General features: G+C 54.0%; 2 protein-coding genes across 6 annotated transcripts in view; one reads left to right on the forward strand and one right to left on the reverse strand.

Moving 5' to 3' along the window:
- Nucleotides 1-23,214, forward strand: part of NECAB3 (N-terminal EF-hand calcium binding protein 3) — a 29,991-nt gene that overhangs the window by 3,220 nt on the left and 3,557 nt on the right. The window contains exons 2-10 of one of the 5 annotated variants that reach the window (XM_086622853.1): nt 1,733-1,757; nt 2,820-2,928; nt 9,975-10,000; nt 10,344-10,441; nt 19,557-19,693; nt 19,886-20,007; nt 20,328-20,407; nt 20,844-20,927; nt 21,559-21,671. In XM_086622853.1, coding sequence (XP_086478979.1) covers nt 1,733-1,757; nt 2,820-2,928; nt 9,975-10,000; nt 10,344-10,441; nt 19,557-19,693; nt 19,886-20,007; nt 20,328-20,407; nt 20,844-20,927; nt 21,559-21,671 — 794 coding nt within the window. Of the gene's footprint in view, nt 1-1,732; nt 1,758-2,819; nt 2,929-8,512; nt 8,803-9,974; nt 10,001-10,343; nt 10,442-19,556; nt 19,694-19,885; nt 20,008-20,327; nt 20,709-20,843; nt 20,928-21,558; nt 21,672-23,214 lie in introns of those variants that run through there. The other 4 variants (XM_086622854.1, XR_015222669.1, XM_086622852.1 and 1 more) reach the window with 4 other exon arrangements.
- Nucleotides 16,819-18,366, reverse strand: ACTL10 (actin like 10). Its single transcript, XM_086622981.1, is given in 6 exon segments — nt 16,819-17,088; nt 17,091-17,310; nt 17,312-17,626; nt 17,628-17,672; nt 17,674-17,829; nt 18,329-18,366. Coding segments are annotated over 6 exon segments (1,044 nt in total).

A 23,214-nucleotide genomic window follows, 5' to 3' on the forward strand; every position in this document is an offset into this window, starting at 1 on the left:
CAGAGAGCTCTGCAAGATTGAGTTTTTGCCTTGATGGAAAGTGGCATGCCCGAGACAGGGAGGTGGCAGGGTGGCACAGGCAGGTGGGACCCACTGGTGCTGCCCCTGCCTGCAGGCAGAGCTGCCCCTGCAGCCAGGGAGCCCTGACGTGCAAGAGAACCCTTTAGCTGGGAGAAAGTTTTGCTTTAAAGTCCAGAGAAGTCCCCAGTGTGTGGGAGCTGCGGGTTCCAGTCTCAGCTGGTAGTGGTAAAGCTCCAAAGCTCACCAGCAAGTCCTACGGGGCGTTCAGGGAGCGCCTGCCCTGCTTTCCTGCAAGGGAAGCAGCCTGGCTGGCTGGAAACCCGTGTCCCAGAGGGATGGTTACCTAACACTGGTTGGCTCAGGGCAGCCTCCGTTTCCTGCAGGGCTCGGGAGACGCTTGCCTTGCTCAGAAGAGCATCTTTCGAGGAGGTGGCCCGGCTCCTGACTTCAGCCATGGGAAAGGACCAGAGAACTCCATGCTGGGACCAGCATCAGAAAAGCCTCTGTCCAGTTGCAAGCCAGTGGCTTCCTTAGGCGTGAACAGCGGAGGTTTCTCTGGACAGTTGTTTCTTTACCTCACAGCAATTTTTCAGGGACATTTCAGCGGCTGGATATGGCTCGTGCCCTGAAAACGCACAGCAAAGCTGTCGGGAAGTGGTGCAGAGGGAGCTGGGGGCAGAGGGGGCAGCTGGCAGCGACGCGTCTTTCCGTGGCAGGGAGCGGAGCTGGTCCGGGGCTGGTTTTATCAGCAGTCTCTGCAGGTGTGTGGAAAAGAACATAACAAAGTCTATTTTTCCCTTTTCCTGCTCTTTTTCATTCCTGATCTTTCTTTAGACCTTCAGGTTTCTTCATCAACAAGGATGATTAAAAAGAAGAAAGTCGTCACATACACAACTTTGTTGTTGGCTCTGTTAGGATGTGCTGGCCAATACCTCATACTGTTTGGTCTGGCGAGATGTTCCCAGGCTTTGGAAATGATGCCGTTCCTCACTGGAGTCAGCCCCAGACCTTCCAGTAATTACTGGTGAAACAGGAGCCAGGCAGGGATGAGAAGCCCCAGCTTTCTTCTGGGTCACGGGCAGAAGCCTCGTGGTTGGGAACCTGCATGGAGACCCTGAACTGGAGCAGCTCTCCAACTGTGCTCTGTGACAGAATTAGTTACGGATTAATGAATTCATTAGTTATTAATTACAGTGTGTATGCACGTTGAGGTGTCGTGGGAAGGGTGGTTGTGAAGGGTGATGGTGATGACGAAGTGCAGGACGAGCTGCTCCTCGGTGCAGACACGACTGTCAGCGGTGATGCACAAAGTGCTCCTGTTACGGCGCGGTTTTGTGCTTAATGTTCTCTCGTTTAAAGGCACTGAAAAATTAAACACTTTCCATCATGAGGGTGTGGCAAAGCCCTTTCTCCTCTGTCTCCCTCTGTGTTCTCTGAAAGATGCTTGGTGTGAGTGCTGGGCTTGCCTGGGCAGCAGTGTCCGTGCTGAGAGCTTTGTGCACTGGAGGCAAAAAATGGTTTTAATCATTGGCAAAGGGGAATTTCCCCGGAGCAGCCTGTGCAGCCCTGGCAGCGGGGGCTTTTCTGCCACTCCCCGTGCTCTGGAAGGTGGTTTTCCCACAGTGGCAGGGCTGGATGCTGCCTGGCTTGCTGTTCTGCTGTGCTGCTCTCCCTGCTGCCTCACTAAACCCTGTCGTGTTTTCTCTTGCAGATTTTCCGGCGAGCTGACAAGAACGGTGAGTGCTTTGTTGCTCCTGCTGCCCCCCTCTTCCTGCCCGGGTCTGGATGCAGACCGTCCCTGCTGGGAGGTTCGGATGAAAGAGTGAAGGAGGAGGATAAGGGCAAGCTGCTCTCTGGCTGCAAGAAAAATGCTTTTCTGCTTCGCCTGGAGGAAAAGGCACTGGAGCAAAGAGCCTGGCAGGGACTGGGGAGGTGTGCTCCCCCAGTTCACCATCCATGCACCAGGCAGGATAGAGCCTCTCCTGAGCCCTTCTCCTGCCTGCAGATCCAGGGTGTCCCTGCTGCACTGCTAGCAGCAAGAAGGGAAAGGGAAGGCAAGTCAAGCCATGCAGCCCAGGGACCATAAGACTCTGTCTGTCCCTTGCAAGATTGATTCAGCCTCTGCGCTCAGTCTGGGGTTTACACGTGTCCCCTGGTTGGGTGATCCTGTTCCTGTGTGCCTGCTGGAGCCCCTGACATTTGAGAGTTGGGCTCTGCTACCTGGGTTTTAATTTGACTCCCATAAACCAACAAGTCCAAAATCATAAATTGTTTATCTGAGCCTTCCTACCTCATCTTGGGCTCTTCTCCTTCATGGTAAATTGCAGGCTCCAGGAGCCACTTTTGTTGCAGATCAAAATGCAACCGAAGAGCTAAGTCCTCCAGAGAGAGGAAGGAAAAAGATCTTGAGTCAGTGGAGAGATTTTCTTTCCATAGAAGCCTGATACTGTCCTCGTTGTGCTGTTTGTGCTGGGCCCTGTACTTCGACAGTCAGCTGGGACAGTCATCTAAGTACAGGGTGTCCGCATGTGTTTGTGAAAACATTGCAGTGGGGTCTTTTGAAGGGGCTGAAATTCCCACCTGAAGTTCCGGCTGCAGTGGCCCTGCTTGCCAGCAGTCCTGGGTTTTTGATGGGGACTGGTGGGATATGCTTTCAATGGGATATCTGCTCTGATTATTATGCACAACACGCCCAACCGTCCCACGCTGCTGGTAGAGAGGCTGCTGGGAGGATCGCTGGGGCCTGTGTGCTTCTTTCTGCAGATATATAATTATTCTCCCCTTTTATTTAAATGCAGATGATGGGAAGCTGTCGTTTGAGGAGTTCAAGAACTATTTCGCTGATGGGATCCTGAGCTCGGAGGAGCTGTGGGAGTTGTTCAGTGGCATTGACAGGCGTCATTCCGAGTAAGTACCGTGGTGGCACAGAGGAGAGGAGACGAAGGAGGGTATAAAACTGCTTGGCTGTAGATGGAGGACATTTGGAGGCGGGTGCGATAAATAGTCAGGGTGAGATAAACCTACCCCTTGTAACACGCAGATGTTAAAACCCATTGAACACCAGCTACAAGCATGGGTGATGAGAGAAGCCAGACATTTTGAGAACAGCCATTATCAGATTTACTGTAGTTCTGTAAAAGCAAGCATCCATTTAACATTACATTATGTTGGTTTGAAAAATGTGTTCCAGAAACATTCAGCTCTATAGAGCAGGTTGGTTGTCTGCAGGAGGAGCATGTGGTGGTGTGAGGACGATGCACAGATTGTGCAAAGTCACAGACTTTGCCACTGCTGACACCGGGAGTCACTTTTCACTTACATAAGAGCTGCTTTCCACCAGCAGTGGGCCTTAGGAATGTAACTGTGAATTTAGGCCAGCTACTTAAAAAAAAAACCCAAAGAACAGGAGAAGTAATTGCACTTAGCCCTGGTGTCCTCTTGACTGGTGCTTTCTAGAGGAGTCTGTTAGGCTCGGCTGGGTTTCTTATCCCAGTCTTTCAGATACCAGCGTGGCCTCACTGGCATCCCTCTGCGCTGCTGGCCACTGTGAACGAGTGTGTTTTGGCACTGGGAGAAACTGGCCATTGATAAATTGCACGTCTGGGGGCTGCCTGCTCAAATGGAGGGATGCTGCTGGGGCAGAAGGTGGCTGCAGCTTTCTCCTGGTCTCAGACAGCAGGCTCAGCTCTGGCTTGTGCCACTTCCCTGGCACCCCAGGAAGCATCTCCTGCACCTCTCTCATGCCCTCAACTAGGGCAGTGCCTGAGCAGGTCCCTGCTGGGGACAGGTAACTCAGAGCAGCCTTAGCTGCACACGCTGGTCCCAGGGCTTTGCAGGGAGCCAGTGCAGCGACGTGGAGGGCCCGTGCCATGCCAAGAGGCCAACAGCCGCTGAATGCCACCGAAGCACTGACAGCGGATACCTGGCAGTCCCTGGCTGCAAGTTCCCACATCATCCACCCAGGGCTGGGGTAGTGGGGATGGTTGACTCCAACTGAGTGTCGAGGCGGTGGGTTTAGGTGATGCCCCTGTTTTAGTGATGGAGCAGAGAAGTGGGCTGGTGTGTGCAGCCTGTGGTGCCACTTTCTTTTAAGCCTGGCTGCCTGTTTATGCCTGTCCTGCCAGTTGGGCTTCTTGGATGTGGGCAGCAGGAGATGTCCTCTGAAAATACATCTGTCTCTTTGGAATGTGATCCTAGGGAGTTAGCAGTGAGCTGTTCCCTTCCGTCTGCACATGCTTCTTTCCTCTTGCTCCATTTTGGGGTGACCTTGGAGCCACCCCCCACAGAACAGCACAGGTTGCAGCAAAGCAGAGAGTTTTAACCGTGAAGATCTCCTGGTTTGCCATCGCTTTCAGGTGGGGTTTCTTCCGTCTGTCCGGAGCAGATAAACAGGACTGACCGACGGGCCCCACTTGAGCGGGCTGGCTCTGAGAGCCGCAGCGGTGCTCTCTGGAACTCGTTACCCATGATGCGGTAGCTATGACAACGTGGCAGTTGGAGCGTTGAGCTAGTGACATCTATTAGCAGGGCATGACCATCAGGTCTTTGATCTCTTTCTGCCATGAAGAGCAGGAGAGACCCTGCAGACAGAGCTGGTTTCCAAATTCCTGCATTCAGTGATTTCAAGCAAACGTAGGAGACGCTGTCCCTCCAGCCCTGCTGGGATGCCCTCGTTTCTGCAGGAGCAGAAGGGAAAGTCCAACCCTGAGGTCGCTGCAGGTGCAGTACTTGTTTCTGTCCCTGGCTGGGACGTGGTCCATGTGCGCAGGGTCAGTACATGGGACAGCTTCAGTGGGAGCAGGACGGGACGTGGGAGGTGGCAGCAGGGAACTGTACATGATTTCTTCGGCTTCATCCCCAGCTCATGGAAGAGGAGGAGGTGGGACCTCCCAGGGAAGGAGCCTGGTGCTCAGCTTATGTTCTGGTAAGAGGCATCCTGCACCCTGCAAACAATGTGGGGCAGTGCTGTGTCTGCCACAGTGCTCTGATCCTGACCCAGAGCCGTGTGCCTGCTGGGATGAGGGATTTGGAGAGACAGGCCTGTCCCCAGGAAGGCGCGACCCAGTCTGTCCCCAGGGGCTGTCCAGGGGCTGCTTGTCCACTGCACAGTGGCAGGTAATGAAAATCAAGCAGCATTCAGTGTGCTGCGCCTCGCAGAGGTCTCTGTGTGCAGAGCTGGGCTTTCTGGTGTTTGTTTTTGGGGTGAGCAGGGGGATTTGGTCCTTTGTACAATCTCTGGTGTCTTGTAAGGGCTGTACTGGTGCCCTGCTGTCCCCTCGATGGTGGGGCTGGGTAGCCTCTCTCCTCCAGGCTCCCTGCTTGCCTTGCGTTTGCGGGAACTTAATCTTTTTGAGGACTGGCTGAAATTTGCTGCCAGATTCAAGAGTTATTACCCAAGGTAATACTCAAAGTATTACAAAGCTGGAAAACAAGAACTACAGACAGATCTTGCGTGCATCTTGCATGTCCTGTAGCTTTGCTGATGATGGGCAAGTTTTACCCTTAACCCAGTGGGTGGATTTGGCCACAGGGGTGCTGTGCTCTTCAGGGCTAGGCTGAAACTTGTGTTTGTTTGTCAGTGCCAGCCTGACCCAAGAAGAGGCAGTATCAGAGACCTTTATATCCAGGCACTCTCCGTGTCTGGAGAACTGGAGAAGCACTGCCCAGACACGTCCTGACCCTCACCCATCACTGCGAACCTGGGTCCCAGAGCTGACATCTGGGAAGATGAGTAATTCAAAGGTCTCATACCTCTCTTGTTCTCCTGTCAGAGAGCTCATGGCACCACGCTCTCCTTTTCTCCCCATCCTTCCTATCCAATCTTTGCTCCACCTTCCATTCACCTGACACCCGGGTGGGATACTGTGGCCTGTGCGTCAGGCACCTCTGTTCGGTTCAGATTTTACATTTCCCCACAAGGCTTGTTTTGTTCTGCATTTCTGAAAATTGTTCCATTTTGGCTTGAAAAATATCTCCTTGCTCTTGTTCTTTGACATTTAAATAATTGTGTTGAAACTGAATTCTACTCTTTATTGCACAACAGCTAGGTCCGTCGTTTCATTTAGCTTATCAGAAAGCTCCACACCAGCTCTGGCACTGGCACAGAACAGAAAGACTCATCTTCCTGGAAAAGGGCACTTTCATCCACTGAAATGTCTGGCTGAGGAGAGACAAATGTTTTGGAAGAGATGAAAAAGCTTCAGTCCTGCAGAAGCGTCTTGGGAGCCGCCCGGTGCGATTTGCACTCTGAGCAGCTGTGCGTCCGTCTGCAGCCCAGCCAGGCGGGATGGCAGCACATCCCAGGGTCTCACGGGGACGGCTCAGCGGAGAGTCAGTTACAAAGAGCTTTGGACTGAATGTTCACAGAATCCCAGAATGTCAGGGATTGGAAGGGACCTCAGAGGATCATCTAGTCCAATCCCCCTGCCGGAGCAGGACCACCTAGATCAGATCACACAAGAACGCATCCAGGCAGGTTTGGAACATCTCCAGAGAAGGAGACTCCACAACCTCTCTGGGCAGCCTGTTCCAGTAATGTTGTAGTGTTGCATACCTACTGCTCTGTGCAGGGGACTAGGAAACCTGCCCAGGGAAGTGTTGCGTGGGTGTTGTGTGTCTTTCTGTCCTGCGACTATTGGGAGAATTTAGAAAAATAAGGTCTGGCAAATCCTCCCTTGCATGAGAGTGGTTGGATGGTGGTGGCAGGAATTAGGTACAGACTGCCCAGAGCCTGTGTCTCCGACATTGAGCTACAAGTGAAAGAAGTGGGAGTGCGGACCGGGTGTCTTCTAAAAACTCTCAGTGGAGATAACTTCAGGCCTCTGGTTCTGTGGGAGAAGGGACTTGTGTGAACTTTCCTCCTCCTCTTTAGTCGGAGACTCAGAACCACAGCATCTGCCGGTCTTGGGATGGTGGAGAGTGACTGCAATGCTCTGAGTCACACTGGAGAGGTTTGGAAACCAAACCCAGATCTGTGATGGCAGCAGAGGTTCTCAACATGATAAATGATAAAAATATAAAAAATTCCCATCTGCTTTGCTGAAGCTGATTGCTGTTTTCTTGCATAAATTCCAGACGCGTTCTGACAAAATCCCAACAGCATAATGATGGTGAGATCCTTCATCATCAGCTCAAGCTTAATTACAGTTAATCAGTGGTTTGAGCACAGTCAAAATACAGCTCTGTGCACATGTGGAGAGTCTCGGGATGAGTGTTTTGGAAGCAGAGAGTGGCTTTTCCCTTGGAGTGGGACAGCAGAGAGCAGCGGAGCAAAGCCTGCTGCCGTGTGGCAGCCCTGCAGAATGGGTTGGGATTTGATGTGCAGGTTCTTTACGTGAGTTCCTCCAGGTTTGTGGAATGAAGTAGCTTCTGGTAGCACGAAAATGGCAACATCGGTCCTGTGATTTGCTTGCCATGCTCTGTCCTGCCCCTAACTGTGCCCTGGGGCTGCCGCAGGGTGTGGAACATGGGAAGAGGTGCCATGCATGGTTGGTGACGGAGCAGGCTGCGTTGGGAAGGGAGTGGATCTTCCACTGGACAACTTCCAGAGGGCTGATTTTTGCCACGAGATCTTGGTGACTGGTTCAATGTTCAGCCGTTCAGTGTTTTAGTGATTGATTAGTTTTGGTTTTAAGCAGCGAACAGACAAGATGATAGAATTAGTTATTAATAATCTCTGGCATCTCTGTAGAAGCCATAGGGTTGGTGTTGACCCTTTGTCACACGGATGCCTGCTCGCTAGAGCTGAGGTGGGGAACTGGGCAGTGGGTTGAGCTGGTGGCCCCTTCCTCTTCCTGGTGAAACCAGTCCCAGCCCCAGGTTCTCACTGGGGACAGGTGCAAAAGCCTGGGTAACATGTGCATTACATGTTTCACTGTGTATTTTGTTATCTCATATCCAGATCCCCTGTTTTGTGATTTTTACCCATCTTTTGGATGGGAACCAGTGGCTGCAGTTACTACTCTGGGGCACGGGTCTGAGAAGCAATGCCACGGAGGCTGCGGTGCCACGTCTCTTGTGGCAGTGCAGCAGCAGTGGCCCTGCGGGCTCTAGGCAGCTTTCAGAAATGAGTGGAAAAATTAAAAAGGAGCAAGACATTTTTCCAGCTGAAATTTGTACTTCAAACCCCAGTCACTCTATCTGGCAGAGCTGTGGTCAGATGCAAGGAGCTGCTCAGAGACGGGATCAGCAAAGTTTGATGGAGTGGAGTCGACAGAAGAAGGGGCTGTGGTTTTGCTCATTATCTGTATTGTGTCTCAAGGGAAGCTCTATTTTTTTTATCCATTTTCAAAACTGTCCGCAGTGCCAGGATAGTGCGCCAGAGCCATGCCTTAATCAGCTCCTGCCGTAGGTGTTTAAAATAGATGAGCCAAATCCCATCCCAAAACTGCCCGTCTCCGTGGCGTAAGGAGCAATGATGCAATTAGCTGAACAGAGGGGCCTGCAGTCCCTCTGCCGTGGATCTGGGATGATCTCACACCAAAATATTTTCATTGTTTGAAGAACTGCCTGTTATTAAAGTACACTGAGTGGAAGCCCAGCAGAAAGAGACACAGAAACCAGCTTTTGGTGTTTGGGGGAAAAGTTGTAGGAAGATTTTCCTTACAGTATAACGCCTGTTCCTGATGTGGCATTTTGGACACTTTGCACACTCTCCTCTGATTTTACCTCGGGTTTTTTTGTCCCTTTGCCTCGTGAGCAGTGTCAGAGAGAGGACGGGGTGATGCGGCTGTGGTTTGGCTTCTCCTGGGCAGCGATCCTTACGCTTGGAGGAGACTCCAGGTATCACTGGTTCTTCCATGAGTGACAGCACTTAAACACTTAAAGAACTCTCTTTTGTGCTCCTTCCACTTTCCCAATCAGGATTAAAAATGGTTATAATCATTTAGGGGATTTTGAGACAGCAGAATTTCTTGAGCGGAGGCTGATGTGAATAGATGATATCCTGGGGTGTTTCATTGCAGACTCCACAGGTGATGCTGGACATCCCGAGCACCTCTGCCTCCGAGGCTGTGGCCGTCTGAGCGGATCTGACAGCTTCATGCGAACCCACGGTTCTGCTTGACATCCCGTCCTGAAAACATATGGCTATTTCTGGGTGTTTCCAGCACTGCCTTTATTAGCAACAGGAGGGACCTGTCCAAGCCCTGCAGGGATGCCAGCGTTGATTCTCCAGTACAGTGCTCTCTATTACTGAAAAGGGGCAGGGGCTGGCCCCTGCCTCCAGATTTTTGGACCCAGATCCCTGCTTTAATGGCCTTCATGGCAGAAGCAACCTCTCTCGTGGGCCATGAAGCCATCCAGCCTCCTGCCCTGGGAGCCTGGAGGCAGCCCCCCATCATCTGGGCTCTGAAGGCAGTGAAGAGGAGGAGCAGCTGGGGACACCCATGGGGCAGATGGGAGAGGAGAAGGCCTGGTGCCATGGGGCAGCACAAGGGAGGACCTGGGCTGAGGTCAAGGGAGACACGACAAGGGAGCCCTGGGTGAACGCTTCGCACGTTTGGGGGAAGAGTTTGGGTTGAAGAAGCAGCTTCTGGAGCTTATCAGCTCCAGGGCTCAGAAATGGAGCTGCCAACCCAGCTGGCCAGCCCAGGAGCTCAGGGCACTGCCTGACCTCCATCCCAGCCCCATCCTGCTCTTACAGACAGTTTCCCAGCACACTCCAGCTCCAGGAGATACTGGTGGAGCAGCTTTGCTTGTTCCTTCAGCCTCTGAAGCAGAGGTGATGCTCTACAGCCCTTCCTGGGTGCTGCAGGTGCTGGGCATGGCTCCTCAGCTGCTAACTCTAAACTTGTGCAGCTTTTTATTTTTCTAGTACAGCTTTTAAAAATACATGGGAGGAACAGTAAATCCACTGGGGGCTCAAGACAAGCTCTCAAGACCCTCTCACCACAGCTGTTTCTCCCAAACCAGCTCCACCATCTAACAAGAGCTTGTTTTTCTGTTTCTTGCAGTAACGTGGACACGGAGAAATTGTGCGGTAAGTAGGGTGATATATCCTGATATTCCTCGGAAGGCTTCCTCTCTTGAGAGTCTGTGGTGGGGTTGTGTGCACGTCTGACCTGGGCAGGACTGGGCAGTCAAGTGGCATTGACAATCTCCATGTCTGAACGTCAGCACAGAGGGCACCTGTGCTTTTCCCAGGGGAATGAGATGTTTTGTCCCTGGGGATAGGAAAGGACTCTTTATTTCAGTCCAGGTGGGAGCTTGACTCTGGAGAGGGACGTGAATGTCCCCCTGCAGCACTGGGCTGTGTGTGGGCGCAGGGCAGGCAGAGATGGAGGTGCTTGGGAAGCTCACTATGGTCTTCTCCCCTTCTTCAGATTATTTCTCAGCATATCTTGGAGAATACAGAAATGTGCTTTCTGCCCTGGAAACCCTCAACTCTGCGGTCCTGGCAGCCATGGACAAAACCAAGCTGGTAAGGATGGGACCGTGGGAGGGTGGCAGGACAGGTGGGTGCATAACAGAAGGTGTGGTGATCTTAGCTGCTTGCTTAGCGTTAAACTGAGGTGTCGGATGTGGCAAGGGTGGTACCTCCAGACCAGTGGAGTTGCCCGTTTGTGCTTCAGTTGTCTCCATGTGCATAAGTGCTGCAGCAGCACAACCTGCAGCATGCCTGGAGGAGGGCGAGCTGTGTGGAGAAGGAGAAGGGTAGAGCTCATGTTTTTGTACTCTGGAGCTGTCTTCTTCGTCACAGGGCTCTGGCAGTGGCTGCTTCAACAGCTCCTTAACAGACAGCTTGCAGGGTCCTGCTTGGGGACACTGTTCCTGGGGGAACGTCGCTGATAATCTGTGTTGTGTCTCTGAGCCAAAGCGAGGTCTTTTCCACACATCAGTGTGGTGCGAAATGGGAACTCCAGGGTTGAGCCTGCTCTGGACTGGTCCCAGCAGCTTGTGCTCAGCACAGCCTGTGCTCACAGCAACAAAAACTGGCTGCTGGAGACGGGGCAGGAGCCGCTGCGGCAGGAGGGCCGCTTTGGGAAACAGCGAGGGAGAAGGTAGGAAGTGGTGAAATTCTTTGACTTCCAGCCTTGTGCCGAGTTCAGCCCTGCAGTGAATGCTCTCTCTCTCTGCAGCTTGTGCCGATGGGAGGCAGATTGGAGGCTGCTAATTAGGGCAAGCAGCCTCCTGCTTCCTGAGCCCCCTGCCTCTGCGCCGGAGAGCAGAGGTCTGCGCTGCACAGCCTCGCGGGCCAAATACAGCCACGAAAAAGCAGTGGCCAGCGCTGGAAGGGGCCCTTCTCAGGGACCAGCAGCCCCCTTTGCATCTGAAATGCATTAAATGGTTTAGCCATGGGGCCAATGCTGGTGTACAGCCGTGGGAAGGGCCGGCCCTTTCTTTCCCTTTGGTGCTTGGTGGGAAGCAGATGAAGGGCGTCATCCCCTGTCCACCGACCTATTGATCAGATGGAGAATTGAAGGGGGACCGGTCCCACTGTCAGCTCTGCAGAGTCATGGAAGTGGTGTTTGTGCCTCTCTAGTGTCAGTCACAGTCTTGCCCGCTCTGAGTTTTCCTCTGGCCAGATCCATCCTCAGCAGCGGCTTCCTGTACATTGGGAAAGTGCACTCCGGGAGAGGGAATCACTTGAGAATGCATTTTCTCTTTGGTTCAGCTGCCTGGCCCCCTTCACAGTTATTAAATTGAAGTCCAGAAGGAGAGAATGAATCCTCTTCAGAGAACTATGCTTTATTTCAGTTCTTTTCTGTTTTGTTTTGGGTTTTTTTTGTAATGAATTTGTATATTCATATATTTATCCAAAGGCCAGTGCAATTACTGTCTGCTTCACAGTATTGGCATAATGCATTCATTCACTTGATAGTATCTGGTGCCACAACAGATATTTCCTGGAAGAGAGAAGCAGGTTTTCCCTGTTAAAACTGATTTTTGTGGACTTGCTTTTCCACCCCTGTTTGGATCCACCCAGAGCCAAGGAGCCGGAGCAGCCTGATGTTCACAGTGCTGCTCTCACTCGGGCGAGGTCTCTGCTGGTCAGATGCTCCTGGGTGCCCTGATGCAGGTACTGACCCTCCCAGGAGGCATCTCCCTGCCCTTCCCTGGTCCACTGGGCTCCGAGCTGGGAGAGCGCAGGAGAGGGCAATGCTCCAACCCTGTGGTGAGGGCTCTTGCAGAGCTGTGGGAAATCTGCTGCTGCTAGAGGCTGGCAGAGATGATAAATGCTGCATTCTTACCTGGTATGGCCTGAATATATTCCCATGTTTGTATTTCCAGAATGGGACTTGATCTTGGGTTATTACAGGATTAGTGGGTTTATTAGGTTGGATTTTAGCCAAAGCTCATACCTCTCTGAGCCAGGGGAGGAGGCAGAGAACAGAGATTTCCCATATTATACGTCTGTCTCTTGTTTCTGTTGATTCAAACATCCCTCATACCATCATGGCTGAGGCCTGAGAGCCCCAGTTTGGCAGAGAGACCACCCTCCTGGAAGAGCTGAATGAAACTTCATCCTGGGGAGCTGCTTTTGCTGGAGATGGAGCCGTGCTGTGTATTGAGCAAACGGGAAGAGACCTGCCTGCTCCAACGGCCCTCACCATAAAGCTCTGCCCCCAGAGCAGGGGTATAGAGTCAGCAGATGTTGAAGGATCTGCTGTCCCTGCCCGTTTTTCCCAGGCTTTATTTCAGGGAGCTTCATGTGACTCCCAAGGAGGCAGTGATTCCTGGGCTAGCTAGGAGAAGGGGATCTCTGACTTTAGCTGGGTCTCACCAGTTGAACCACAGCATCTCTTGGTTAGGGCTTGATCCATCTGCAGTAGTGCCTTCCTTCTGTTGCTGCAGGATTGCTCACCTCTGCATCCTCCAGGTACTTAACCCACAGCTGTAAATAGGCTCATGTCGATAGGAGCCCACTTTACAAGCAGGAAAACAGACGGAGAGCATGGGCTGCTTTGTTAGCACAACAAAAGCAGAGCCTGGGAGATGCACTTGGCTTGCTCAGACCATGCCAGGGTGATGAGCTGCAGGGAGGGGAGAGAGGGAAATAAGGAAACCAAAGCTCAGGGGAAATATGCTGTGGCTCTGGGTTTGGGAGCTGTGTTTTGAAGCAGTGCTGCTGAAAGCCTTTTTGGTGTCGAGGATTCCCACCTCTGTGCATGCCATCGCGGTTGCTGTGTGCCAGGGTACCTGGCATGGATCAATGGTGTGTCTCAGCGGCTGTCTCCTCGATCTGCTGCCTGCCGTGCACGTTGTCGACTGCAGGATAAGCACTGCGATAAAACGTGGGGCATACGAGCCAGGCTCATCCTTCTCCTGGTGTAAGTGACTGCAGTTACTGTAGGAAATAGCAGCAAACCTGCTCCTGGTCTTTTTTATGGATCCACAGGTTGGCAGGAGGAAACCACATCATGAGGGCTTCCTGTGCTCCCATCTTTCCTCAGTGAGTTGGTAGAACCATGGTAAGGAAAAGATGTCTTGTCTTGAAAAGAGGTTTTTTCTCCAAATTCCATCATTCCTGCTTACGTTTGTAGCTCTGTGGCAGTCTACTAGTTAAAGCTTATCTGGTGGGTAACTTTGCGTTTGCGATATAACAGCATCAGAGTACGAGGTGAACTGTGGGAATGCTTTAGGAAATGGCCTGATATTTCTCACAGGGAATCTCTGTGCTAAAATCTTTCCATTCTGCAGTTTGTTTGCAGACACTGCAAACTAGCCCATAAATACCTCTCCAAGTCAGGTGCTCTTCATTCTCCTTTGGCAGGAATTACATGATCACCTATTCCATTCTGTCCTGAGTTTAACTATCATCACAGGAAACTAATAAAACGTCTCAAGAGCAGAATTGTAGCAACTCTTGGCGACGTTGAGATTTTCATCTGGGTCAACGGAGCTGAAATACTGGTCCATGACCAAAAGCTTTGTCTCGTGCTTGCTGAGTTATTTCCTCCGCAACTCCTTTCCATGAGTCTTTGCTCTGAGCAGGAAAAGCTGTGCTCGGTGAGACAGCACGTTTTTATTGAGCCTCTTTTTACAGAGGGGTTTGAACTGCGTGGTGCTACACCTGGCAAAGAGGGTTTTGCCTGTTTGCCCCAAAGTGAGGAGCGTGAAGGTGGCTGGGCAGCTGAACTGAAGGGAAGGTGCATTTTTCATTTGATTCCCTTCCCTGGCATGAAATTTTCCAAGTGGATGCAGAAGGGTGAAATGAGGTTTGAGGCTCTCTTGAGAGGTGGTTATTTCCATCCGTCTCTTCGGCACGTTCCCTTGGGCATGCTGCATCTGATGAGGCGAGAGACAGGAGGCAGCTGGCTCGTCGTGTGCGATGCTCACCCGGAATACTGGCGTGTCCGTGTGGGATCCTGCTTTGCCCTTCACAGTGGGCTGGGGTGTGCTGGCACCAGGAGGATGGGCAGCCCTCTGCATGACGAGCTTCAGAGCTGAGTCCTCTCCGAGCATTGCATGCCCTGGGCTGGTGGTTGGGTTTTGGGGTGTAAGGACTGTGCTGGGGCGGGCTGCTGGGCTCAGGGCAGGCTGAACGTGTCCCCTGCCGCTGGAACGCGATGTTGGTGGGAGCAGCTGCCTGCTCCTGTGGTAAAACTCCATCCACCGACATCACCCACAGAGGACATCAGGATAAGGCCATCCTCAGGATGAAAGTTGAGAGGATGAGGAATGCTGGGAGGCTGGCCTGATGCCGGGACTTCTCCCAGCACCTGGCCCTTTGAAGGGGAGTGATGCAGTTGGGGAGAAGCATCCGGCCCCTGTGCAAGGGGAAACGTCCATATGCCAAGGCTGTGGGGGCCGCAGCCGGCCCCGGTGGGGAGCTGGGGAGGATGCATCGGAGATGGGAGCGCACCTCCTGAAGCGGATCCTCATGGCTGCGGAGGCTGCTTGCTGTGGGAAGTACCCTCTGTGCAGAAAGAGGGGTGACAGCTTTTGGATTTGGACCAGCTCTCGAAATGAAACGGACTGTGCCCGGCCATGTGGTGGATGAATAATGTATCCATCTCTTCCACTGTGCCCCAGGGGGGACTCAGTCAATTAATATCCTTCAGCTTTCTTTCTCAGGCTTGTCCTGGGGAGTTGTGAGTGTCAGTTGTTCCCTTGTAAGCAGGAGATGCATGTCTGGGCTGGCAGGAGCTGAGCAAGCACAGAGGAGCAGTGCTGGGGGGTATTGCGGTGCCCGCACCCCTTGGGAGTCAGGAAGTGAAGGAGTGGGCAGGGGGACTGGCAGGGTCCCTGCCTGGGATCCCCAGCCCTGTGCTCTCTGTCTTCTGGGGCCGTGAGGAAGGAAGGCTTGTGGGAGCAGGTGGGTTGCTTGGCTGGGGAAAGCTCAGAGATGCAAAGCTGGAGCTCAGCTTGCCAAGGCCACAGCGGATCGACTTTGCTGGTGTCCTCTTCCTCTGGCAGAAAAATGAGATTTTCATGCACGGAAGAAAACCCACTGGCAGCACGGCCGCTGGGTGAAGGGCTCTGCTCGCCCAGGTGGTAGGGCGGTGTGGGGAGTGGCTGTGGCCATCCTTCGCCTACTCCAGCACGAGCCCAGGGCAGTGCTCGGTGGATGAGCATCCTCTCACAGATGAACATCTGCACAGCTGTGCCAGCAGCCCCAGGTGGATGTAGCTCCGGGACTGTGATGTGGACTCAGCTGTGGTGCAAAGGAACCAGAAAACCAAGTGGGGCTCAAGACCTTCCCCGCTGTTCCCCCTCCTCAACGGATTTTTGACACCAACATCAGAAGGGTTACAGCCACGTGCTTTTGCGGAGAGCATCTGTAATTCATGATCCTCAGTTCTCCCATGTGTTGGAGAGAAACGCAGCAGGAATTGGAAATATTTGACCTGAGTAATGTGGTTGCATTGCTGGACTCTTATTTTGGACATGAACGAGGGAGTTCATGGTGCTTGGGGGAATGAAGGCAGCCTGGCTCCTGGTCTGTACTGTGGCCTTGGGGTTACATGAGGGCACCATAGGGAAGGCAGAGGTGACTATGGTCCAGTCTGTCTCCTTGTCTTGTCAGGGAGAGGGGTTGACCTTTCTTGGTGGATGCTCCTGTGGAGCAACCAGCCCTCCTGCATTGTGTGGAGATTTCTTCCTTGACCTCCCACTACCAGTCCTGTCTCCCTTAATGCTCACAGTGATGTCCTGTGGTTTCTGTGTTCCTTGAGGAGCTGGGCACGGAGGCTGGCTGTGGGGAAAGGAGTCTGCTGTGACAGCTGGGCAGTGCTGCCCAGCTGCTTCCCCCATGCAACCTCTGATCCTTTTCTAATCATCTGCTGAGCTAATTCAGTTCACTAGAGCAGCAGCAGAGCCCCGTGGATGCTTTTCTGCCCGGTCAGTGAACTGAATCTGCTCCCTGAAGCACCAAATGGCCTTTTTACCAAAATTGCAAAGGGCGGATTTGGTTCCCTGGTTTTCACCAGCTCACCCTCTGTACCCAGAGCTGAGCTGCTTCAGTGCCAAGATCAGAAATCACCTCCCATAGGGAACTTGCTGCAATGCAGGTGCAATGTGGACCTTCTTCTCCTCACCCTGTGGACCTTGGGTGTCCTGCTGCACTGACTGCTGGAAGGAGCTTTCCTGCTTGTTGGAGCAGCCCCCTTCCCAGTGCTGGCAGCTGCAGGCAGTGCTTTTGAAAAGGACAGCTTTGCTGCAGGGCTCTAGATGTGCACAGCCTCCAGCCTGGAGAGTCAGGTCTCGGCTGTGGACCAGCTATACCCAGACAGTTGGCATCGCCTGGGTTCACAGCGTGATCCGTGTTTGTGTTGGCAGCCTGAGTGGACACGTGCGTATTAGAGTGATGGTGGATAGGCAGAGAAAGAACTCGGAGCGTAAATGAAAAGCAATTTACTTCTTTTGGAGTGTTTGGATTGACTTTGCACTCCGGCAGCAGCACAGGAGTCGGCCCTTGGTCTCCACCACCGCCGCAGGAGCATGGCAGAGTTTGGGAGATCCTCCTCCTGCAGCAGGAGCTATGCCCTGCTGGTGGGATGTGTTGGATGCATGGTTGTCACCTGCCTCCTGGGATATCTTGTGCATGTGCTCAGCACTGTGTTCCTGGTACTCACCCTTTGTCATCTACATGTGCTGGAAGGATGTGAGCGATGCTGCCATATCAAGCCCCCGGCCCAGGCTGCTGTGCCCCTCTCTGGGATCACCAGGACCTGGATCTGGAAGCCTGTACTGTGGAACAGGGTGTTCAACTCTAAGCACACCCTCTCGGGAAAGCCAGGAAACATCAAGGAGCCCACTGACAGCATGATGTTACCCACCGTGTCCTTCCTGGCGTGGCTGGATACCTTCTGGAGGCTCTGCAAGGCCAAGTGGTGAAGCCATGGGGAGTAGCCTCGGTTGGAATAGTGGCTCTGGGCAGCAGAACCATTCTGTGTCCAAGGTTATCCAGTGCCCACTGGGGGCCTGAAATCTGGCTGAAAGATGGTAGCCTTGGTCCTGGAGGTCTCCTGCTTAGTCCATGGAGACATAGCAGCATTTCTTCTTCAGCTGGATCACTGTCGTCTGCTTCAAGGCCTTCATCACTGAGAGGTCATTGGGGTTCTCCATCAGCAGGCTGTGCAGGTAGCTGGAGAGAAGGCCACCAGCCACCCCGAGGTGGTACCTGGCCTCCCTCCAGGTCTGGCCCAGGCAAACAGGCGTCATGGGGCACTCCTGACCCAGCCTCCACAGCCAGACTGGTGACTGCAGTAGGTGCAGAGGGAGAGGAACCTGGTGTTACCCATGTGCAGGGCTGGCACCCCAATGCTCTTGAAAAGCATCTCTGCCACCTTTTGCTTGTTGGTGGAAGGGCAAGATGAGGAGTTGGCCATGAGCACCAGCTGTTCCTCTGGGAGAGCTTTCAGGCTGCAGAAGAAGAGGTGGCTTCACAGATTTTCCATGCAGTCCCAGTCCTCAGTGATGCCATACTTGAGTGAGCAAATCCTGAGTGCTACAGCAAAGCCTGCCGTGCTTTCAGCAGTAGTGGGAAGCTGCTGGGTCTCCCACGTTGTGCTTGCGCTGCCAGGATGCAGCAACATGGTCCTTGGCACAAACTTGGCCGCCTTCTGGCCTGCAGAGTCTGCCCGGGTGAAGCTGCTACTGTTGTCTGACGACTGCAGGCTTTGGCATGAGTGGCACTCCTGAGGGATGCCAGGGAGGGAGGAAGAGCCTCACCCTGCCGTGGAACAAGAGGAGTCTCACGGGGGCAAACCAGGCATGTTCACCTGCTCTGCGAGGAAGGCTGGCTCAGCCCCAGTGGCGGACAGCGGTGCCTGCTCTGGAAGCGTCTGCTTCTGGGTACCTGCCTCAGCCTTTCCTCCTGTCTCCTTGCTCCCTGCTTTGCTGAGCATCCCTTTTTGGGTACCTTGTCTCCCTCCCTGGGGCCTTGGAGATATTCCCCATGCCCTTGGGATGTCTAACAGTGCAAGGACAAAACTCCAGGTGGTTTTAAGGAAGGAGGTGAAAGCTGGACAGGAAGGTAGAGTGGTTGGACCAGGCTGCACGGAATGGTGCTGCAAGCAGAACCCGTAGCGTATGGAAAGGAGCCATGCTCCAGGCTGTGGCTGTTCATCACACCCAGATTTTTGCCCAGGAGGATCTGTGCTCACAGCTGACAGAGGGAGGAAGGAGTTTGGGGTGCCTGTGTGTGTCCAGTTACTTCTCCAGCTCTCTGTGCTTCTCAGGCATGTTCCTGGGGCATGACAAGCATCCTGACCCACTGTTTGGGTGCCTTCTGCACCAGCTTGCCTTCTTGCCAGGATGCATGGTGACCCCTTCCTTCTCCCCAGCACTTCTTGCGTGCCCCCCTGGACCCACCTTTACGTGCCCCCAGCACTAATGCCCGTGGTGCACAGATTGCATGGCAGACCAGGGAGGAGATTGGTGAGGCAAGGGCACCCAGCCCCATGTTCCTGCTGGGCACCCCTCTGGTGCCATAGGGCAGATGGGCTGGGGCTCACAGGGGCTGTTACTCACACTCAGTGGGTGACATGGGGACAGACTGTGGGGTGGCCCCAAACACAAGTGCATGTCACAAATTCAGCAAGGATCTCTTTCCGTTGGAGCAGAGAGGCTTGGTGCTATCTTCCTGGGGAGAGAGGGCATGAAACCAGCCTGCTGCCCTGTCCTGCCAGTGGTGGGATGCTCCCTGGAAGGGGCTGCTTGTGCCCGGGGGGCTGCTGCAGGCTCTCAGCCCCACCGACCTTGGCCCAAGAGCCCCAGTGCAAGCAGAGAGCAGTGTGTGAACCATTGGGTGCAGCAAAGGTGTTCTGCCTGCCCCGGAGCTGGGGGCTGTTTCTGCAAGCAGCCTTTTCCTTGTGGCTTCGAGGTGTTCATCTGTGGTCCTCCACGGCTCCCAGGAGCTGGGGGTGCTGAGGCTGGGATGGGGGAACACGCTGTGCATTCCCTGTGGTGACCTCACAGGCACGCACCCAGAGGATGCTTTTGTCCTACAGTATCATCATTTACTACCATAACTAAAAATTTGATTGGAATCCACCCAGTTGGGTTTATTTAAGGGTCAACCCCTTCCAGGTGCAGCTCTGCTTCCCCTGTACAGAGCCATCTGACAGTTCCTCTCCCCTTCCCTGCAGAGGTACGAGACTTCCTCGAAGATGGAGCAGTTCCTGACCCGTTTCCTTCTGCGGGAAACCATGCACCAGCTGCAGTCCCTGCAGGCCTCGCTCGAGTGTGCTGTGGACACCGTGGAGGAGCAGGCGGGACGGGAGAGGTAATGGGGTGGGACATGGCAGTCCTCACCCTCTCCCCACCACCACTCATGGTCATTGCAGCATGGGGCAGGACTCATGGATCTCCCTGGGCGGGACATCTGGGAGCGGGATCTGCCCTTTCCAAGCCCTCTGTGAAGCTGACTTGTACAGTGAAGGACTTCAACCCCTCCTTTTGCATTTTATTCTTTCAGAAAGGACGTAAAGAAATCTGAGACCTTGGTTGGCTTGAGGTCAGAGAGACGATGTGGGCGCAGAGGACAGAAGAACGTCTGTCTGTCTCCGACGGACCCCTATTCCGGCATGCTAACGACAGGTAACTGCAGCCTGGCCATCCCTTGGGCTGGTGCCTCTGCCTCACTGGAGCCTGGAGTGGGTGTGGGAGCAGCAGCACGGGGCAGCAGGGGCTTGTCCAGGACAGAGCCTGGACCATCGCACCCACGTGCCAGCTGGAGCTTCTCTGGGATGTTGTATCTCTTGAGCAGTGGGACAAGTTTCAGGAGAAAAACAAAGGAGTTTTTTTGTTTCAATTGGAGGTTTGGAAGCTTTTTGCCCAGAAAACTGGGTCTTGAGCAAGCTTTTGCAATGACAAAAGCTAACTTTTTTGGTGACATCTCTCTGCCCTTCCCCATGCAGGCGTTTGTGTTGAAGACAACAGCCAGTGGATGGCCCAGATCAATAGGCTCCAGCAGCTCATCGAGAAGCTGGAGTGCAAGGTGTGTGACAGGGGAGGCGGGCGGGGGCTGCTCCGCACCTTGGTGCCAGCCAGGTTGGTGGTGGGACCTTTCCCTGTGCTGATGGCCCTGGTGTTTGGTCCTGACATCGTTACAGAGCTGTACCCATTCACCAGAGCCGGACTTGCAAAGCTGCTCGTCCCTTGCTGTCTCCAAAGGCCCCTTTCTCCCTCAGCTCTGCTGACCCTCCCTTGGCTTCTCCGTAGTCCGTGCTGATCCGACAAGTCAGTCTGGACCCACCGAGCCCCACAGATGTGCAGGTCACATCCCTGTTCTCCCCCAGGTAGCCAAAGGAATGTCCCCAGAGTGGTACCTCTCTGTCACACTGACCTGGGCTGGGCTGTGGGTTACTGCTGCGTTTTATCTTGCTGCAAAGTTCTCCCAGCAGCGATGGTTTTTCCTGTGGTGTTAAATGCAGAGCCCGCGCCTGGAGCCGCTGAAGGAGGAAGCAATGTGCAAAGGAAGAGATGCAGTAAGTCCCTGTCCTCCTGCTTGTTTGCAGGTAACCCTGTAGTGTGCACAGATGCCCTCTCTCGCACACACATGCGTTCTCACACAGCCCCTGTGCCCAGAGACTGGAGGCACCTGGGTGAGCTGCTGGCTGGCACAGGGTCTACTGCCTGGTGATTCAGCGGGATGGGAGTCAGAGCTGTGAGCTGGGCATGGGACCTTCCACAGGACAAACACAGCTCCATCAGGTCCATGAAAGCCCTGGGCAGTGCCCACGGCCAGCCCAGAGGAAGGCAACGCTCCGCTTGCGAGTGCCCAAATCCCCCAGGTTTGTTCCGAGTGCCCACAGACCGTGCAGAGCCCCAGTGGAGGGGTCCCGAGGCCCCTTTCTGCTGGGGGAAGGACACGGGGAGCTGCAGCAGCCCCAGAGCAGGACCCTGCCACCAGGGGATGGAGCATCTCCTGTTGGTGCGGTCCTCGTGGTAAAGGCAACCTGCCCAGATATGAAGAAGCCACTTTACGTTGGCATTGTCCCCAGCATTGTGGTGCCAGCCCCTTCGTGCGGCTTCCGCTGCAGTGCTGTGCTTGCTTGGCACCGCCTTGTCCTGCAGCAGGGTGGGAGCAGGGAGGGCAGGAGGGGACAGGTTGGTCCCTGATGCCACTTGTCCCCTGTCCCTTTGCAGCACATCCTGGTGGCGAAGAGGCAGATCTCGGTGTCGACGAGCGGCATCGAGGAGTTTCGCCAGGCGTTCAGGTCCTACACGGAGGTCACCGCCGGGCAGAGCAGCTGCCTGCAGTAAGTGTGGCAGGCAGCGGGGTTGTTCGTCACGTGGCTTGCCCAGAAACAGGGGCTTTTAAATGCCCCCCTTGGGGACTAAAAGGGCTTTTTGTGGAGTGTTTTGTGTGCTGGTCAGTGCAGGGGCACAGAGGTTTGACCTTGCAGAGAGGACGAGGCAGTGTCTCTGCCCGCGGTATTGTCCCATCTCCTGCTGCAGGTACTCCCAGCAAGAACCACTTGGCAAGCAGGGGGGTGGTTTTAATGGCAGCAGGAATGGCTGTGGCACGCGCGTGTGAGTGAATGCACGCAGTCCTCCAGCACTGAAGGGCTTGAATAGTCAAGGGCATTGCTGTAATGTGGTGCTGGTGGCACGCAGCCGGGCACACCTGAAGCTAACCCTGCGGGAGGGCAAGGCTCTGCCCCCCCGTGCCACTCTGCAGGGGATGGGGCCATGTCTGCCTTCAGCAACACACCGCTGCCAGTGTGTCCCTGGAGGCTGCACAGCTGCTCTTTGAGGGGCTCTTTCCTTCTCCCGTGGGAGATTCCAAGCCACTTTCGATGGGAAATGTTCGTGCTGTTCCCTTTGAAGTGTTGTTTTTCAGCTCTTCAGTTCCGACAGCACAAAATTGCGTTTTCAGTCCAAACAAAAGGAAGATACTTGTCTTGACACGTGGCAGAGAGAATGGGATTTTTTTTTTTCCTTCGGAATTGATGGGCTTTTCTGTCGTGAGAGCTATTAGGGTAGACAACTGGGTAGCGTTGCATGGGCAGGCTCCCCACGTGAGTGGAAAGCTGGAGCAAAGCCCAGGGAGACTCCGCTGCCCTGGTTCACGCCAGGGAATTGCGAAGCACATTGCAGCCCCCGCGCAGGGGGACGCAGCCTCCAAGCTGCCAGGCGACTTGCTTTGCTCTTCCCCCCAGGACTTGGTCCCTTCCTGCAGTCCTTAGCAGCAGCTGGAGCAAACATTCCTCCTCAGCTGGAATTAATGATGCTGCAGCCCAGTGCAGATAGTTCCCCCGGCCCTGCACCCTGAGCCTTGCTCTCTCACCTCACTACTGCTTCCCCTCCAACTTCCCATGGACTGGAGAAAGCCCTAGCCTGTTCCACTGGCAGGAAGGAGCGTGGAAAGCATCACCTGGCAAAACAGCATCACTTTCGGGGGGCAGCGAGCTGTGGTTTTATGCTGTGATCTCAGCTCCTCGCACTCGTGGTCGCTTTCTCTCCATGTGAAGGATGACACACACCTAACCCCGAAGGGTGGAAGGATGAGCTCCTTCATCAGGTTGGGTGCCACAGTGCTCGGGATGTGCTGAGACATAATAAACCACTTCACGTGCTGGTTTCTGGGCAGCAGCAAGGACCAGTTTAATAGCTGTAGAGCTCCTCTGCTCCCTGGCTGCAGGAACTGCGAAGTATGAAGGATTTGGGTTTGGGATCCCCTGGATCCGTGTGCTGGCCCCAGCAGCCACAAATTGTGGATGCATCCAGTCTGTTCTCTGAAAGCCTTGTGGTGAGGCTCATGTGCAGAGCTGTGCCCCTTGCTCCTGGGCTGGCAGGACT

This window comes from Tauraco erythrolophus, chromosome 18 (assembly GCF_009769465.1).
Source record: "Tauraco erythrolophus isolate bTauEry1 chromosome 18, bTauEry1.pri, whole genome shotgun sequence".
In the NCBI taxonomy this organism is placed as follows: Eukaryota; Metazoa; Chordata; class Aves; order Musophagiformes; family Musophagidae; genus Tauraco; species Tauraco erythrolophus.